Source organism: Saccostrea echinata, unplaced genomic scaffold (assembly GCF_033153115.1).
Source record: "Saccostrea echinata isolate AGI-Se365-2 ecotype Australia unplaced genomic scaffold, CSIRO_AGI_Sech_v1 ptg000001l, whole genome shotgun sequence".
Taxonomy (NCBI): Eukaryota; Metazoa; Mollusca; class Bivalvia; order Ostreida; family Ostreidae; genus Saccostrea; species Saccostrea echinata.
The window spans coordinates 13,955,001-13,976,301 of NW_026889750.1; the positions used below are offsets into that span (position 1 = coordinate 13,955,001).

Consider the following 21,301-nt stretch of genomic DNA (forward strand, 5'->3'; position numbering starts at 1 on the left):
TTTTTACGTTTTTCAATATTTTTCTATGATTTTAGTAGGGTAATATTCCTTAATAGGGTAATATTAGTAGGGTAATATTCCTTAATAGATCCAAGTTACTGAACATAATAGGTATCAGATTCATTGAGCGTCAATAAAGGATGAAGAATAAAGGAAGTAAACACAATAGTTTTTTTTTTTTTTTTTAGTTTTTATCTGTAACAGATTATTTTCTCTGCTACAAGTTATTGTAAAAACTCAAGTAACAAATCCATTGTAAATCTACCAGTACTTGCACAAAATTTAGCTGGCTAGTTTTCATCCTATAATTCCGCACTATAAGAAAAAAATTAATCTGCCTGACACTCGTTACTTCAGGGAATGAGTGCAAGGTAAACATCGATGATGGCTGGCACATTGCGCTAGTTTAGTGGTTTCAATATTAAAGAACAAGGTTCACTTAGGGCCTTTTTTGGCCCTGTGAATTTCAGAAAAACTGAAATTACTTGGTTTTAGTTGACAATGCATTATATATCATTTAGACCTTTGATGAATGCGTATCTATCAAAAATGACGTAATTTTCTGGCTAGCCAATGCATTATGACATCATGAAATGCGTCATTTTCCTCATATCTTGAAAAATTCTACAAAATAGCCCATATTTAAAGCTATTTTTCGATAATTAATATAGAGCGTAACCTCTGATCTTAAATGTGGAACTATTAAATGATAAAACTATTTCTGAGGATTACAAAACCTCCTTTTTTTTTTTTTTTTTTAGATCTGAGGGTGCGCTCATATTATTTCTCTTCTGTGAAAATACTCAAACATACTTGTTTTCCTTAAAATTCAAGAACATTGCAATTCCATGAAGCCTGTTTTCGAAGACCTTGGCTTTAAGGAGAAAATTTTTAATACGAAATGAAAGCACTAAGTCTCTACTTTATCTTGATGTTTAAAATGGAACATAAAGTGTTAGTCAATAAATTGGTATATCTACAGGGCCATTTTATGCATAAAGTGAACCTAGCTCTTTTCGGGCAGCCGATCTTGGTTTAATCCCGACTCTATCTGAATTTTTTTGGTTAAATTTACGTTTTCATCTTTATCAATGATGTTGAACTTTTTTTTTTTTACTCTTTGTGAATTCTGTGCTCATTTTATTTTTTTTTTTAATAACAAAAATCTTTTTAAAGACTCATGTTAAATTTTTAGGTGTCTTTACAACGAGCAGATATAAACGTAATTTTATGTGCAAAGAATATCACAGTTAGGGATGGTTATTCGAACGGAAGACCTCTCGTTGCTTGCAACGAGTATCTAGTTAGGTCTTCCGTTTCCTATAGTGATTCTAATGTTTCTTCTTCTCATTATTTTTCCACCCATGTAATTTTGTGCACGAGATTTCTCGAAGACTTCTGGATGGATTTTAATGAAATTTGTAGAAACAATGTGTTGTAATCTGAAATTATTTTATCAGAGAGATTTTTTGGAAAATCACTTCCGGTGCCAAGTTACAGACCATTTTCTGATTTCAAAATGACATTTTGTCTGCGGATAATCTCAAGAACGACAAGAGATATCAATGTCAAACTTTCAGGGATTATAGTTCGTGATATATACTAGCCGGGTCGCTTCTTTTTGTTCGTCGTCGGCACTTCCGGTCGCTTACGGAAGTGATCAAAGAAATCGTAAAATTTCAACTTTCCTTTCTTAGATCAATACCTACATCACATTATTGCATCTCTTTCGTAGTTTCAAAATATGTTAGTCCCACCGGAAACAAAAACGTCAACTTCCGGTTATAAGAGAAGACTACATAATTTGAGTATTTTTCTTTCCCATTAATATCTTTTGTAGATAAAGTATTTGAAATGAATTTTAAACGTCAAATATCTTTGTAAAATTCACTTCCAGTCGCGTGTTTTTCTGTATTCAAAATGAGAAGTTGTCTGAGCAAGATCTCGGAAACGGTTAGAGATTAAGACACCAAACTTATATGATCAACAGACCTTAAGATGTAGGCAAAACGTATTGGGTTAAGAGCGGCAGCCGTCACTTCCGGTCGTCACAGGAGGTGATCAAAGAAATCGAAAATTTGAACTTTTCTTTTTTTAATTAAAAATTGCATCACTTTATTGCATCTTTTTCGCAGATTCGAAAGATGTTGGTCCTACAGGAAACAAAAACGACAACTTCCGGTTATAAGAGAAAAACTACATAATTTGAGTATTTTACATTCATATAAATATTCTTTATAGATAAAGTATTAGAAATGAATTTTAAATATGTAATTCAGACTGCAAATGTCTTGAGTAGCCTTAAATATCTTTCAAAAATTCACTTCCGATCGCGTGTTTTCCTGTCCTCATAATGAGAAGTTGTCTGAACGAGATCTTAAAAACAGGTAAAAGATTAAAACACCAAACTTTTAGGAGTAATAGAGCTTGAGGAGTAGGCGAAACTATTTGGGTTAAACGTGTCAGTCGTCACTTCCGCTTGTCACAGGAAGTGATCAAAGAAATCAAAAAATTTAACTTTTCTTTTTTAAATTAAAACTTGCATCACTTTATTGCATCTCTTTCGCTGTTTTGAAATATGTTAGATTCCACCGGAAACAAAAACGCCAACTTCCGGTTTTAGGAGATAAACTCCGTTATTTTGATATTTAACTTTCTCATAAATATTGCTTATCGATAAAGTACTTGAAATGATTTTATGTATGTTGTAGATACTGCAAATGTCTAGAGAAAAGTAAAAGTTATTTTTATAAAATTCACTTCCGGTCGCGCGTTTACCTGTCCTCAAAATTAGAATTTGTTCTCACAATATTGCTCGGCAAAAGTAAACAACTGAAGTCTAAAACTTTCAGGACTGATAGTCAGTCATCAGTTTATTTGAATCGTGAGAAAATCTTGTATCGCCATTTCTTCTGGTCGTGACAGGAAGTGTTTTAAAAAAGTGAATTGTTAATGGGATTTTTACGCTGACGACCAGGGTTAAATCTACAGAGTGTCTGAATTTCTTTTATCACTTTTTCAGCTTGAATTTTCGTTTTTATTTTCAGAATCGGACGGAAGACCTCTCATTGCTCGGAATGAGTTTCTAGTAAAGGTCTTCTGTCTTCAGCGGAAGACCTTCTTGTTATTCTTCGGTTTCTTTTCCACTGTTTTTTTCTTATTTTTGTTCTTACCAATTTTGTGCATGCAATTTCTCGAAAACAGTTTGCTCAATTTTGATGAAACTTTCAGGTCTGATAGAACATTAAAGAATCTTGATACAATTTTTTTTTATTTTGATGACGTCACTTCCGGTCCGAAGATTTTTGCGATTTAGTGATTTTTGGAGGGTCAGTTTGTCTGCAGGTTTTCTAAGAAACCACTAATCAAAGGAACGTGAAAATTTTAGGGAAGACAGAGCAATATATGTAGATCTGTAATACATAGTTAACTTTCACCAGAGGTGCCACATGCCGACGCTCACTATGACCTGAAAAAAGTCGTATCAAAAGTTTCAAAATTTCGAACACTTTCTGTACGATATCTTTTTACTTGGAAATATTTTGTTAAAACATATATAACAAAATTTGTGCAGAATTATAAGATCTTTTAAATGATATCTCGAAAAAAGGGCTGGCCCCTAAAATAAGGAATCTTAAGGGGCCAAAATATTTTTCCAGATATCTCAAAAAGTATTTAGAATTTGTAATACTTCAAAGAAGCAAAGTTGTTCAACATAAGTAGCAGCTTGCGAGATCATCAAAATGCGTCGTATGACGTCACTTCCGGCCAAACAGGAAGTAGTAGAAAATAGCTTATTTTCACAGATATTGGAACAGTGCTGCTATCCCACAAGTTGACATGGGATGGGATTGGATAGGATTCAGGATTCACGATAGAAACATATAGTAGTTAATCCAACCCTATCCTATCCTGTATCCTACAGCCTTCAGATTGGAGTAAAGGTTAATTCATATTTCAAAATAAATTACAGAAATGCAAAAGGACATAGAACGTTTACAAAAGAAATATTTATAAAATCACAAAAGAAAATAAACATTTTTTTTTCTTAACACATATTTAATCAATTACCTTCGAGTAATATGGCCTACGATCTAACCGTAAACGATCACCGAAGAAGTTTCTCATGTAAACAAAGAAGAGATCTGACCTCAACACATATTTAATCAATTACCTTCGAGTAATATGGCCTACGATCTAACTGTAAACGATCACCGAAGAAGTTTCGCATGTAAACAAAGAAGAGATCTGACCTCAAAAGATCGTATTTCTTCAGCATATTTGGATGATTAACTCGATTCATACTTGTGTTACAGTTCAATAACATTTTTCTCTGTTAAATGTGGTCTGTTTGTCTGGATAATTCCACTTGAACCATCAGCGGTGGACTATAACAGATCATAATCGCAGTTGTTTGGTGCAAGACCATGTAAGTATACTACACACTGTAAATGTGTGCATGTTTATACATATCTCTCCCTTTAAGTAATGTTTTAATGACTTGAACTATTAAAATTTTATTCTATTGTAATATACACAGAAATCGGATGCGGAAAAAAAAGAGGTTGTGTAGAAAGGGGACCGGTCGGGGGGTTAAATACTTTGTCACACGATCAGATGTATTACACCTTTTTCAGTTTGTTATTGCTATATAATCATTTCCCTACTGTGGTTAAAAAATATTTTTTCGTATCTGATTGCAATTTAAAATAATTAAATGCAGAATCATCATGATCATTTCTAATGCTACTGTCAAGTCTGGTACAATCACTAGATTTAGCTACGTAGCTTGAATTACCTACATAGCTTTATTTACCTACCTGAAGTAGCCTTATTTAGCTACTAAATCAAACTTATTTCTTAAATAAGAATTTTTCCCAGAAAGTGCAGAAAATTGCACTTTGATGCAGTGAAAATTTTCAACTTTGAACTCATCTGAAAACAGTTCACGAAAAAAATCACTCTTGGAGATGTGTCTTTTTTTGCACAATTGCAATCAAAGTTCTAAAAGTTTTGGGGCTATATACAACAGTTAATTTGTGACCGAACAGTTACTTCTTGAGTGTAATAACAAAGAAAACCAGTTTTGGTTAACATGAGCACAATGTGAAGTAATCATACTTATCCAGCCTCATCGCGCACAAGGAGTGTACAGTTACTCAAACAATGGGAATACATATTTTCCTTAAAAGTGATCAAATGCAGCAATGTTAAAACTATCTCTGCTTTAGATTGCTCTTTAAATGATACCTAGAATAAATATTAGTAGACATTTTCTTGCAACTTTTTGTCTTTTTAAAATAAAAAGCAAAATTGTGAAAAGTTCCCTTGAAATAGCTAAATAAAGCTACCTGAGGTAGGTAAATAAAGCTAAGGTAGGTAATTTTAGCTATGTAGCTAAATGTACTGATTGTACTGGACCTGACTGTGTATAATAAGCTCACTCAGCACTTGCATGTACATTGTATGTATGACCTATTGTGAGTTAAACATAAAACATGTAACATAAATTAATCATTTATTATTCTTCTTCATTCTAGAGAATGGTACCCAATTTTGCCTGCCCTCATCAGTCATCACAATATAAAGGATTTTACATTTAGAAGTAGGTATGACTAGATTATTTTTTTTTGTGTGTTTATGTATGCATCATTAAAATACGTAAAAATCATTATCCAAGTTGAGATGAAGTGTCTGCAGATTTTGTGAATAAGTGATTTTCTTCTTTTTAAAATGTTGACAGTAAAACTGAAATTAATATATAATTGTTCTGGTCATCATGGTCATGTTATATGTATTTTCATTTTTTTTTATATTCAAATTACAAGCAAAAAATGAAAAGAAATTAACAAACAACATATTAAATAGATTAATACAAGCAGAAAATAGAGAGAAAAAAAAACATCCAAACATGTACTCATACTAGTTAGCAAGTTGACGAGATGAAATGAATTATAATCTATGAGTAAATTATGTGAATTATGATTGTTTAATTAAGATATGAGTTATGACTATGAAGTTTCAGTATAAGATTTGATTTTGCTTGATTTCTTTAAAATTAATGCATTACTCTGGGAGAGAAAAAGGTGAAATTAAGACAACTGTACTTGAAATGAGAAAGATAATCACAATCAAATACAGTTTTAATGTATAATGTATATGACAAAATTTACAATCTACATGCATATAATGGTGTGTGTTTTTTTCTTTAGGACAATCCTGCAAATTTGCAGCTGTACAAATTACACTTCATCTCATCTGCTGCTGGAATAAATAATGAAAGATTTTCAAACCAGTGTCCAAGAGCCCCCTAGAGTCTGAAATGAAGGTGTTCTTTATTAAGGAGATCAGTGTGTGATGTATTTGTTTTCTGAACATTGATGACATTTGTGAAACTGTTCGGTTACTTAATGACCATCTCTCTGACAACTACTTTGACATTTGAAATTCAATTTGAGCGATGGACAAGCAGACCAAATAATATGCATGTAAAACATTATACAATTGTAGACATTGATAAACTTCAATTTAAACAAACTAGATGTACATGTATCTTTGAGCTTGGCATTGAAATACATGTATACTTTACATGGACACTTTTAATGAATTTGTCTCATAATAATGAACATTCAATTGTTATACACTGTAAATATAAATTGTGGATAATATGTATTTGTTCCAATATATATAATTATATTTATATTCACTGAAAAAAGGAATTACCCTGAATAAATATTGTGAACTTGGTCAATTATTTTTATTCCTCATTTAGACACTGAATAACATTCAAGATCAAATGTCAAGGTCAAAAACAAGATTTGCTTAAATTTGGGTTATAAATACTGTAACAACTGTGGACTCTTATGCATGTTTTATAAGATCTAAGGAATATGTGTGAGCTGACTACAAAAATTATTGCTGTCAACTTGTCTTACTATGAAGATTTAGGAAAATGTTTTCTATTAAACATAAATTGATTAAATTCTCACACATAAATAAATTTTTTTAAATTAAGATAAACTTGTACGGCACTGAACTGACCATAAATTGAGAACAAACTGAAGCGAAATAAGAAATTTAAACATTTTGAATATCTTGATTTTTATTTAGCAAACATGATGAAAATGTTGCATGTTTGTAAAATATTCACATACAAACAAATGATGAACTGAACATTTCAAACAAGAATAACTTTAATAATAAATATAAAACAAATTTTTTTCATACATTTCAAATTGAATATAATAAGACAATTTTAACTTATTTAATAAATGAATGTCAACATATTCTAGATCTAAATTTTGACTTGTCTGTTCTCGGTTTATGGTCTTGTCATATCTTGAAGTTCTTATTTAGATTTACGTCAAAAGTAAAATCTAATATACAGTGGACTTCCGGTCATGTGATGGAGTAGTACACAGGTAAAATAGAGCTCCGCAAATTTCATGAGTTTCTGTTTCTATTTCTGACTTTCTAATGCAAATTTAGAATTACTTAAAAGTGAGTGATTGCATATGAGTGTCCTTGATCGAGTTTTAAGTTAAAGGCGACGACTTATTCAAAATTCTGGTGAATACTGAGATCTATTGTGCTAGACGTTGTGAGTGTTCATTTAAATGGTGGATACACAAAGGTCGGAGAAAAAAGTGGACAAAAGACAATCAGAAATACCGAAAAAAAAACACCAGAAAGGAAACTTGTTCAGCTTAATTTACACAATGTTCCAGAATCAGTAAGACAGTCAGTAGTGTCCGATAAAGTGTCCACTAAAAAACAGAAGCGAACAAACAGTTCAGACATGGATTCCCCCTTGGGTACCCCCACAGGTGTGCCAGGAATTTCAAGTGATCTAAAGATAATTCAGGAAAGCTTGACCCAAATTCAAGAGGACATGGTTAAAAAAACAGAAATGAAAGAAATGATATACTTCTTGTTTTATTTGTCTTTGAAAATTGTCTATGGAAGTTTCTATTAAATTTGAAATCAGGCATTTCATGTTTTCTCTAAAAGTAAACAAGATTTTTTTGTGAAATTCAGAGTATAGAATGACTGTGACATTGTTCCCACCTGATTAGGTTTTGAAAACAAGAGGCCCATGGGCCACTGCGCTCACCTGAGTAAATTTGGCCTTGCTGTTTTTCACCTGATTTCTCCCCCCCCCCCCCCCCCCCGTAGTACTTATTGTGGCCCCGCCCTATCCCCAGGGGTCATGATTTGAACAATTGGAATCTACACTACCCCAGGATGCTTCCAAGGAAGTTTCAGCTTATCTGGCCCAGTGGTTCTTGAGAAGAAGATTTTTAAAGATTTTTCCTATATATTTCAACGTAAAACTTGGATTCCCTATTGTGGCCCCGCCCTACCCCTGGGGGTCATGATTTGAACAGTTTAAAATCTACACTACCCCAGCATGCTTCCACATACATTTCAGCTTTTCAGGTCCAGTGGTTCTTGAGAAGATTTTTCTATATATTTCAATGTAAAACTTGGATTCCCTATTGTGGCCCCGCCCTACCCCTGGGGGTCATGATTTGAACAATTTAAAATCTACACTACCCCAGCATGCTTCCACATAAGTTTCAGCTTTTCAGGTCCAGTGGTTCTTGAGAAGAAGATTTTTAAAGATTTTTCCTATATATTTCAATGTAAAACTTGGATTCCCTATTGTGGCCCCGCCCTACCCCTGGGGGTCATGATTTGAACAATTTAAAATCTACACTACCCCAGCATGCTTCCACATAAGTTTCAGCTTTTCAGGTTCAGTGGTTCTTGAGAAGAAGATTTTTAAAGATTTTTTCTATATATTTCAATGTAAAACTTGGATTCCCTATTATGGCCCAGTCCTACCCCCGGGGGTCATGATTTAAACAATTTAGAATCTACACTTCCCCAGCATGCTTCCAAGTAAGTTTCAGCTTTTCTGGCCCAGTGGTTCTTGAGAAGAAGATTTTTAAAGATTTTAACTACATATTTCAATGTAAAACTTGGATTCCCTATTGTGACCTCGCCCTAACCCCGGGGGTCATGATTTGAACAATTTAGAATCTACACTACCTTAGGATGCTTCCAGATAAGTTTCAGCTTTTCTGGCCCAGTGGTTCTTGAGAAGATTTTTTAATGACCCCACCCAATTTTTGTATTTTCTTGATTATCTCCCCTTTGAAGGGGACTTGGCCCTTCATTTTAACAATTTAAACTCCCTTTCACCCAAGGTTGCTTTGTACTAAGTTTGGTGAAAATTGGCCCAGTGGTTCTTGAGAAGAAGTCGAAAATGTGAAAAGTTTACAGACGGACAGACAGACGGACGGACAGACGGACGGACGACAGGTGATCAGAAGAGCTCACTTGAGCTTTCAGCTCAGGTGAGTTAAGAAAGGGAAAATATGGGATTTCAAGCGGTCAAACCTGAAAGACTTTTCTTTGTAACTTTTTTTTATTTCTTAACCAATTTTCAAACCGTTTTTTGGTTTAGCATTAAGAATACTATGTAAAAATTATGGCCCATGGGGTCATTTTTTGTCCCCTTATAGGAGTTTAAGTGGATTGAAGTACAGTATTTTTTGTTAATGCTTAAATAGTCATGAAAGAGTTATGTCTCTTTGAATTGTCCTTGATGGACACATTTCCAGTTCAGTAGGGATCTCAAAGAACTTTAGGGTTTATGAACCCTATAAGTTTTCATAATGTTAGATTGATCTCTCTTTGTAGCTTCATAATTTTTTAGGGGTCAAAAAACCCTCCGTTTTTGTTGAAGGACAATAAAGGTCTAGTTTGGGCTTTTCGCTTTCAGGCAAAATGCCCTATTGTTTTTGTCTTGTTTTATTAACAATAACACTGTAAGAGTTATCTCCCTTCGCGGAGCTGTTGAGAGACTTACATACTTTTTAAGTTTCAATTTTTATACGCTTCCGAAAACTAGATCCAGAATGATTAGTTTTTATATTTTTTCATCTTGTTAGAATTATCTCTCTTTAAGGTGCTGAAGATTTTAAGCGTCGTAAAGCCCTCCGTTTTTGTTGAACGACAAAAAAGTTCTAGTTAGGGCTTTTCGCTTTCAGGCGAAAAGCCCTATTGTTTTTGTCTTGTTTTATTATTATATTATTATTATACCTAACACTTTTTTCACCACAGATTTAAAGAAAGCCTTTGGTTATATGTATGTTATATTAAGACCATAAAATTATAGCCATAAAATTTCAAAAGTAGGTCACAGTGACCTACTTTTCAGTTGAGGTTTTTTCAGAACCCAAGATGCATCAACTTACAAAGCTTTATGATCATAGGCCTTGAAATGTTCAAATTGTGCCTCTAAAACGCTTTGAAATCGAATCCCTGCAAAGTTCAAAAGTAGGTCACTGTGACCTACTTTTTAATAAATATGTTTCATGGCCCCAAGATGCATCAATGATTCTAAACCTCTCAGTATTCGAATTAATGACCTTAATTGTTTTGAAAAAGATTAGCCATAAAATTCAAAAAGTAGGTGACCTACTTTTAAGTTGACATACTCCGAAGACCCAAGATACATCAACTGACAAAGTTTGAAGATCATAGGCCTTAAATTGTTCAAAATATATCTCTAAATAATTTTGAAAAAGAATGGCTGCAAAATTTAAAAAAAAAAGGTCACTGTGACCTACTTTTGAGTCAACATGATATGAGGTCCTTAGATGTATCAACTGACAAGATTTGATGATCCTAGTCCTTATAGTAAGCAAAATATCATTATTTTAATAAAATGTAATCTTTGGTCAACTTTGAAGTGACTTTGAGACCTCGCCCTTTGCCCCATGGTGATACCTTGAACAATTTCGATCTATAATATATCCTCATCCTTTTGTGTAAGTTTGGTGATAATCTGCCCAGTGGTTCTAGAGATGGAGATTTTTTAGCAACCAGTACATTTGTTTCCATTTTCCTAATTATCTCCCCTTGTTTAAGGTTCATAACCCTAGTTTTAGTGTAAACGGGAGCCCTTGGGCCTAGGATACCCTGTGATTAATTTGACAATAATTCGCCAAGGGGTTCTTGAGTTATGGTCCATATTCTAAAAAGTTTATGCACACCACACAATTGGCCATAGCATAAGCTCTTTGAGCCTTTGGCTCAGAAGAGCTAAAAATCTAGGTCAGATCCAGCATCCGAAGCAAGTGTGGTAGTGTCCATCCCTAGATGCATCATCCATGCAAGTTTGGTCCAGGTAGGGCTTATAGTTACTTGGGAATGTACTTGCTCCTAAAACTTTAACCGGGACGCTGGCGCTAATGCCGACACCGGAAGTATAGCATAAGATCATCTTGACTTATTTGAGGTGAGCTAATGACATTTTGTCCATGGATAATCTAGATTTTCATGAGGGTGAGCATGGTTATATCCCCTGAGTGTGCAGAATTTTTATTTATATAGTCTACTTATGTACAAAGTCTTATTTTAATTGGACCAATACTGTGGGAGGAGTAGCGTTTTGAAAGATTTTTTCAAAGAAATTTCTATTTTTTAGAAAACATGGCAACACTGTCTGTCCAAATCACAAATCAATATGTAGAATTATGTATCTGGTAACTGTAGGATGAGTAGCATGACAAATTGTTTATGGTCAGACAGACAATGGACACCTTATTAATGCGTAAAAGCCACCTGTGACGTCACTCTTTTGTTTAAGTGCTCCATTATTTTTCAGGAATGGAGAACTGCAAATTACATTGAAAACAGAATTTGCTATGTTCGTATTCTTCTTCCCGTGCCTCTACCAAGGAAAGGACTTTGAAAATTTTAACAAGTTTATTATCACATAAAATAAATGTGACACTGTTGAGAATCAAACCCGGTGCCCTCACCTTTGTAGTCAGGTACTTATCTTACTATGCTATCCAAGCTGTTGAATGTCTGCGGATTTAAATAACTTCGGTACACTTTTTTCGCCTTACTTTCTCTCTATATATAAATAAATACTACTGATATGCTAAATGTATATTTACAGTGTATCTTATAAATATTCTTTATTATATATAAACAAACAATAATTACAAGCAATTAACAAGATGTGTTTGTGAAACACTGATGCCCCCGTATGGCAGCTAATGGCGAAGGTTAAAGTATCTCAAATGCAAGTCAAAATCCAGGCCAAAAGATAAAAAATGTTAATACCCAAAGAAAGGTCTTGTCTATATAAGAAAATATCTGTGAAATTTGAAAGACCTAGCTGCAACTGTTCAAAAGTTATGGCATTGGTTAAAGTTTTTTAAAATAAAAGTCAACTGTCAAGGTCATGGTCAAAGTGGTTGGTATCCAAAGGAAGGTCTTGTCACAAGGATTACATATCTGAAGTATGAAAGCCCTAGCACCAACCATTCAGAAGTTATGACCAAGGTTAAAGTTTTTCGAAAGTAGGTCAAACTCCTATGTCAAGGTCAAAGGGTCAAAGTGGTTGGTATCCAAAGGAAGGTCTTGTCACAAGGATTACATATGTGAAGAATGAAAGCCCTAGCACCAACCCATTCAAAAGTTATGGCCAAGGTTAAAGTTTTTCAAAAGTAGGTAAAACTCCTATGTCAAGGTCAAAGGGTCAAAGTGGTTGGTATCCAAAGGAAGGTGATGTCACAAGGATTACATATGTGAAGTATGAAAGCCCTAGCATGAACCATTCAAAAGTTATGGCCAAGGATAAAGTTTTTCAAAAGTAGGTCAAACTCCTATGTCAAGGTCAAAGGGTCAAAGTGGTTGGTATCCAAAGGAAGGTCTTGTCACAAGGATTACATATGTGAAGAATGAAAGCCCTAGCACCAACCATTCAAAAGTTATGGCCAAGGTTAAAGTTTTTCAAAAGAAGGTCGAACTCCTAGGTCAAGGTCAAAAGGTCAAAGGGGTTGATATTCAGAGGAAGGTCTTGTCACAAGGAATACACATGTGAAGTTTGAAACCCCAAGCACTGACCATTCAAAAGTTATGGCCAAGGTTAAAGTTTTTCAAAAGTAGGTCAAACTCCAAGGTCAAGGTCAAAAGGTCAAAGTTGTTGGTATCTAAAGGAAGGCCTTGTCACAAAGAATACACATGTGAAGTTTGAAACCCCAAGCACCAACTGTTCAGAAGTTATGGCCAAGGTTAAAGTCTCATAAAATTTTGCAAAAGTGGGTCAAACTCCAAGGTCAAGGTCAAAAGGTTAAATATGATGGTACCCAAAGAAAGGTCTTGTCATAAGGAATACACATGTGAAATATGAAAGTCATAGCTTCTTCCAATCAAAAGTTATGGGTAAGGTTAAAGTTGACAACAGACAGACAGACAAACAGACAAACAGACAACCAGACAAAAACAATATACCCCCGGGATCTTTCGATCCGGGGGCATAAAAAGGTGGATTTTACGTGGGTTAATATATTCCTTCAAAGCAATGGATCTTGGCCCTGAAGGGGCCTCGGAGCCATTATTTTCAAGGAATGGAGCACTACTCGTACATTTACCCTTACATAAGCTCTTCTGTCTCTGACAAGTGGAGCTAATTAATAGTCACAAGCATTCAGTATTGAAAAGTGCACTAAAACTTACATTTCATGGCCTCCACACAGAATCTTGACTGTTCGGACATGTTTTGAAGGACCTCATCATTGAGGAGGACATAAATTCCTGAGGGTCCCTGACAGTACAATTCTCCAATCTGATCTGCACTGACATTGTAGAGCTGGGCAAGCTTTTCCAGAAGTTCCTGACTTGTCAGGTGTTCGAGGTAGAGGGCATGGTACACTGTTAGAATTTAATAATACAATGTTAAACTCAACAAATATTTTGTAAGTTTCCATCCTGACTGCATGTTTGGTAATAACTTGTTTATAAACAAGATATGTAAACTTTGCATTACTGTAATCTTACATACATTAGAGCACTGAAAGTCATCCTCTTCAACTGATTAGAGCAGTCATAAATTAGCATACTAGAGATTTTGCTACAACAGGTATCAGTTTGATCATATATTAGAATGTTCACAAATTAGTGGACAGCAGCACAAAAAGTGCTAAAATATGGTCATACTTAAGTACGTAATTGGAATTCAGGTCAAGGTCAAAGTCATTTAAAACCATAAGAAATTTCTTACATATGTATAAAAATATATCAATTACCCAAATGACCTTGACCTTTGACCCAAGGAAAGAAGTTTAATTAAGGACATGCAACAAATCCAGTTTTCAGTTTATGTCTCAGTCTAAAGACTAAAAAGTAAAGAATTTTTTTTTTAAAAATGACCTTGAACTTTGACTTTAAATTCACATCAACCTAAGGGACATGGAGAAAGATACAACTTTCAATTATCAATTGTTTAACCCCTTCCCTTTTCAAATTAAATTGAAAACAAGAGGCCCATGGGCCACAACGCTCACCTGAGTAACTTTGGCCCTGCTGTTCGTCACCTGATTTCCCCCTTGTAGTACTTATTGTGGCCCCGCCCTACCCCCAGGGGTCATGATTTGAACAATTTAGAATCTACACTACCCCAGGATGCTTCAACATAAGTTTCAGCTTTTCTGGCCCAGTGGTTCTTGAGAAGAAGATTTCTAAAGATTTTTTTCTACATATTTCAATGTAAAACTTCGATTACCTATTGTGGCCCCACCCTATCCCCGGGGGTCATGATTTGAACAATTTAGAATATACACTACCAAAGGAAGCTTCCACATAAGTTTCAGCTTTTCTAGCCCAGTGGTTCTTGAGAAGAAGATTTTTCCTTTATATCTCATTGTAAATCTTGGATCCCTATTGTAGTCCCGCCCTACCCCCTGGGGTCATGATTTGAACAATTTGAAATCTACACTACCCCAGGATGCTTCCACATAAGCTTCAGCTTTTCTGGCCAAGTGGTTCTGTGATCACGCGCTGGTATGTCTTGGACATAATTCTGCGGTTCACGTTCATTTGGGGAATATAACTCAAGGGTCACGTTCATTGGGGAATATAACTCAAGGATTGGGAAATATTGCACAAACACAGGAGGTCCGAATAACAGGATTAAATAACAGTTTATTCAATATCGGATATTGAAATAATTCACATTTACAAACACAAAAGTATGCAAGTCCAAAATGTTCCTAAGTAGATTTAGAAGATAGGGCCTAAACAATTGAATAAAGTTGTTTCCTAATTTCCTACATGGCTCTTACTGATTTTCCAACCTTTCAGCTCAAGGTCTAAAAACATACTCTACCTAAAAGAAACCAAAGTTAAAGTTAAAGTGGAATTAAGGAGGATCTCTACACCTATGAAGTATAAATGATTTTTGTTTCATGCATTTGTTCCTAATAATAGACTCAATATCCAATAAAATAAAGCTCCAAAGTATTTAACTTTATTTTTTGGAAATATTTAAAATATTTAATTTATTTTGTAGAAACCTCTTGATTCTTTATTTTTAAAAGCCTTATGCTTTAATTTTCTATTCAAAGTTTAATTTTATAAAATCTTGAAATGAAAACCAACAAAGTTATATGAAATCTACATAATTTTTTATTTGAATTTACAATAATAGACAAAAGAAAAACTAAAACAGCATTTTCATGAGAAGAACTGGTCAGATTTCCTGCAAAATCTGAAAATAAATATAATATCAAAGGGTTAAAAGGATGAAAAAAAATTGAATGACATTGAGAAATTGACGAAAATTTTAACCATCACAAAAATTTAGGTGTCAAAGTTCCGTTTAGAGAGTGGGCTCAAATATCTTGGGCTCAAATACATTTAATCTAATTCTTCTAAAACTTGCACAGGTATTGAAAAAAGGAATTAATAGGTACATGCCAAACTAGGACATCGAAAGAAGTTCGTATTGTATTGTTTTTGAATGAATTTAAGCAAAGACTCACACATTTCTAGTCAAAACATGAAAAGGGAATTCATAGTATTGATAAAAGTAGATTTACTTACCGTTTTCATCCAACTTTTATGTACAAGTATTATCCTGTGCTACGGATGACATGACACGTAAATGGTCAAAAGCGGGTTAAAGAAATTCGTATTACGAAATTCCTACTTTGTTTCAAATCTGCACGTTTTCGATACAAAACAGCTGATAATCGATATTGATCAAATGTTTGAGTTAATATAATTCCATTTATTATCAGAGTGTTTTGGTGATTTCATGAAAAGTTTAAATTTCACCGGGTATAACCACACATGTGGGATGTATACTTGTTGGGAACAGGGTGTCTCCTCTAGGCGATGGGAAGGTGATACATATGCTTTATCTGTTTAAATTTTCATTTTTGGATATATTTTGCTGGAAAGCATATGCTTTTGGAGAGAAGCATCAATTTAGGACTTTATGGAAACATATGAGTGGGTTTGACACGCAATGATCAAATATCATGGTGACAAGGCTTTGGTTTATCATATTAACTTTTAATTACTTATAATCATATTTTATTTTAATAAATTATATTGTTTATGAATAAAAAAAAGTTGAAACTGAATTTATTGACAAACAATTCATGTTTAATGAAAGGCTACATTGGCTACTCTCATCACCTCGACGGAATAGTCTTAGATTCCATTCAAAATAGAGCTAGTATACATCTCACAAGTTGTGTTATACCCGGTGATTTATCGGTGTTCTGTGAATTTGTTTAGGACAGAATCAGTTCATTTCGGACCAAAATGGGTTTCAAACGGAAGTACGCCATGTTGTGACGTTGTAGAGAGCCCCCTTAATCCTTACTTAAAATATAGCCTAAGGTTCCAATCTGTCACTAATAACTAATCCTTTAATTGACTGATAAAAGTGTCATCCTTTGATGTCACGAAGTCAAAGAGGTAATATTTAATTTACTTAACACCTAAGAGTCCCAGTGCCATGAGCAAAGTCTTGACAATTAAGATTAACAATTACTGTAAAATCACTAAATATTCTTGGGGACTAAGAAGTAAACAACAGCTTGGATATGTTTAACAAATAATCAATCAGGAATGCTTTTGATGTTATTAAAAAAAATATATGAAAATGGAAAATATTAAAGTAAATCAAGTATAAGAATTTAGAATGTGAAAATATGTGTAAAAAGTTATCAAAAGTGAAATGGGAGCCATTTCCCTGGTGATAGTTCTTGAGAAGAATTTTAAAGATATTTTCTACATATTTCAATGTAAAACTTCGATTTCCTATTGTGGCCCTGCCCTACCCCAGGGGGTCATGATTTGAACAATTTAAAATCTACACTACCCCAGGATGCTTCCACACAAGTTTCAGCTTGTCTGGCCCAGTGGTTCTTGAGAAGATTTTATTATGACCCCACCCTATTTTTGTCTTTTCTTGATTATCTCCCCTTGGAAGCGAACTTGGCCCTTTATTTAAACAATTTAAACTCCCCTTCACCCATGGATGCTTTGTATCAATTTTGGTAAAAACTGGCCCAGTGGTTCTTGAGAAGATGTCAAAAATGTGAAAAGGTTACAGAAGGACGAACGGACAGACGGACAGACAGATGATGGACAACGGGTGACCAGATAAGCTCACTTGAGCTTTCAGCTCATTGGAGCTAAAAATCAAACCAATAGCAACATAGAATATAACTCTAAAACTAAATCAACACCTTGGATCAACATAAAATTTCAGGGAACTGTAGAAATGACCCCAAAGAAAGTTTTCTGAAAGATTTACGGGTAGTCTCTAAAGTATATAGAAACTAGTTATAATTGTAACAGGGACCGTTACAGATGTTCCTCAAACGCTCCCCAACACCCTTTTGGTGTCTTATTTCCTGTAAGCTTCATTAAAAGAGGCAATGAAGTATATTGGTCTTTTTTGCATTTCACGAGCGCGCATGTGCATGCATGTGCAGGATGACCATGTCACCCCGTCTATACTATTGATGCATCTTTATATTCTCAGTATCAAAAAATATATAAGTTCCGGCTATATCAAGTATATTGGTCATCTTAGCATTGCGCACATGCGCACCTGCATGCATGATCATAATGACCATGCCTTCTTCTCTACACTTATAATATGTCTGTTTATTCTTAGTATCAAACCTTTTCATAAAAAAATATAAAAGTTATGGCTATATTAAGTATATTGGTCATTTAACACACTGCACGTGCGCGCATGTTCATGCATGTGCATGATGTCCACATCAGCTTGTCTACACTTTTAATATATCTGTATATTCTTAATATCAAAGCATTTCAACAAAAAATATAAAAATTACGGCTATATTAAGTATATTGGTCATTTAACATATTGCATGCGCGCGCACGTGCATGCATATGCATGATGACCATGTCATCTTGTCTACACTTCTAATATATATAAATATTTTGAGTATCAAAGCATTTCATCAAAAAGTATCAAAGTTACGACTATATCAAGTATATTGGTCATTTAACGCTTTGCGCATGCGCGCACGTGCATGCATGTGCATGTTGACCATGTCACCTTGTTTACACTTTTGATATATCCTTATGTTCTGAGTATCAAAGCATTTCATCAAAAAATATAAAAGTTACAGCTATATCAAGTATATTGGTCATTTTACGCAATGCACGCAAAATGACCTTCATTCCGCAAATCTACATAAGATGCCTAGTTACCCTAAAAAGGTTTCATCTCAATCGGATGAGTAGATTACGAGATCATTAATGGACAAATAAGTACCCAGGAAGAAAAATAATAAGAAGACTAGAAACTCATTGCGAGCAATGAGAGGTCTTCTGTCCGATTTTGAAAATAAAAATGTAAATTCAAGTTGAAAAAGTGAAAAAAAATCAGACACTCTGAAGATTTCACCCTGGTCGTCAGCTTGAAAATCCAACGTGCTAACAATTACGCCATTTCAACTCCCGCTTCAAAGTAAAACTGATGAATATCAAGAGTTTGGATTTATCAAATCGAAAACAAATTATATATTAAGTATTTTTGAAAAGAGGCTCTCTTAACCTTACAAATATTACAGAAAAATATTGTAGTTGAAAAAATCAGTTTTTTAAATTCACTTCCGGAAGGTCCCTTCGCCAATCTAGAAATCATGTTCTATTATCTCTAACAAAAAAACCCACTCAACATCATTTATAAAGAAAATGGTCCGTAAGTTGGCACCGGAAGTAAATTTTGTAATTTTCTCTCAGACAGTTCAAGTTCATGTTTTGACACATCTTTCCTGAAAATTTCATGTAAATCCGTCCAATAGTCTTCGAGAAATCACGTGCACAAAATTAGGAAGTCGAAAAAATAAGAATAATAATAATATCTAGACTCTTGTTGCCATGGCAACAAAAAGGTCTTCCGTTCTTCTATCTAAATTAGTAAGAATTTGCTTTTCAGTATGAAGGAAAAAAAACTTACATACAATAATACCGTTTTTAACTAGAAAAATACCCTTTCAGTACTTAAGGTATCACACCGGTAATTGTTTTCACTATGTAATTCTATAAAGAATAAAAAATCATTAAAAATCAGGTATTCGAATTCATGAAAAAATATTTTGCAGGAAGTGTTAAACGTTACCAGTCACATCAGCTGACACCAAAAAATAGGGTACCTACACGGCATTTTCTGATTTTTTCCATCCGCAAACAGGAATACCCTCAAAACCACGTGTATTCAATGTGTTTATGAACATCCTGTGTGCACCCCAGGAAGTGGCCTCCTATGCCCCGAAAGAAATAGTTCCTGTCAAAAACCTTTAATATTTTACAAAGTACATAAAATATCCTAAGCACAGATACCAAAAATTTAAAAATAGAATAAGGGAAATTAAAAAATTTCTCACAATAAAAAAAATATTTCATTATTATGTATGGAACTACAATTGACTAAGTTCATTTTGATTGGTCAATTACCGGTGTGATACCTTGAAGGCACTTTGATTTTAATGACCAATATCTTGTATACCTATGGATAGACCAATGTCAAAGCTCTAGGTTTATCATTAAAAAAAAAAATCAAACTAATCTATATGGAATGTAACGTGTCTTTTCCAGTAACTTTTGCAACACCATTCGATATATGTACATGGATACATTCCGGCTTGTGTGCCACGTCTTACACATTGGATCAAAACTAGGATGAGCAGCATTTTAAAAAACAGGTTGGGATCATGACTTACTTTGAAATCAAAAACATTTATTAAAGATAAAGAACATTTCTCTGATGTATGTATACATGTATATGGATAGGAGGAGTGTGATTCAGAGGGAATCTCTCTCTCTCCATCTAAATTTAACATTTCAGTATCATAACTTCATATTATGAGAAAAAAATCTACCATTATAGAATATGAAGTGACTATAACCACATGTTCTGGATTTAAATCTATAATTAATATATAATTTAAATGCCTATTTGCACCAACTTCTCCAAATATAAATCAAGACAGGGGGTGGGGGTGGGGGGCTTCAAAGGAAGTAGATAGTTTAATACTTATCCGACATTTCAATGGACCTGTGCATTTTTTTCTTATCACTGTAATAATTCTTTTTTCAGAAGACACATATACATACCATATTTCACACAGAATCGCCTTTTCACATAATATTTTATTAACTCTGAGTTTTCACAAGAATCGCCTTTTCACATATTTTCAAGTAGAAGATTTCAACTTACAGAATGTGTATCTAAAGACTTTAAAACAGTATTACGATTTTCTATCTGTCAGTTCCATTTTAGTGGATGTAATTTTTTTTTCTATATCAAAATAAAACTCGGAAATCGGGACATTTGGCATTCAAATCATAGAGTGTATTTAGAGAATAAAAAATCGTCTGCATTATAGAGGGCTTAGTCACAGTCTTATTCTGAACTATATGAGATGAGGAGGGGGTGGGGAAGGGGGGGGGGGTGGGGGGCTATGTCCAAAACGTCTTTGTGTGAAATTTTTAAAGCTTTGATATTGTCACAGTTAACTGTATAAAATATATACTATATTATTTTTAATTTTAGGGACTATGTACAGTGATTTGTTTCTTTCTACCTGATTTCATGCATTTGGTTACAGCCCCCCCCCCCCCCCCCCTTCAGAGTCCGCACCACACACGCATAAGAAATTGATTGACAATTTACCCATGTATTACGTGAAAGCATATTTTTTCACTTAATGTTTCGAGTAGTTTTATTCTGTATATGCACTGCATATCATTAATTAACAATACCTTTATGCGCTAAACTGCTTTGAGCCCTTACTTACGGATCTTGCTCTGAACTAAATATCAATGAAGTTTATTTTTCTCTCATTTGAAATTGCTATATGTTATTCAGTCAACATGAGAAAGTAACAAATTCTACTTTCAAAATACAATTCAGCAAATCTTCAATTTGTGATACAAT

General features: G+C 34.0%; 1 protein-coding gene across 1 annotated transcript in view; it reads right to left on the reverse strand.

Annotated features, from left to right (window-relative positions):
• The window catches only part of LOC133185623 (transcription factor CP2-like), a 486,219-nt gene that overhangs the window by 18,621 nt on the left and 446,297 nt on the right, over positions 1-21,301 (reverse strand). Inside the window, exon 15 of the mRNA XM_061320938.1 lies at positions 13,546-13,740. Coding sequence (XP_061176922.1) covers positions 13,546-13,740 — 195 coding nt within the window. The remainder of the gene's footprint in view (positions 1-13,545; positions 13,741-21,301) is intronic.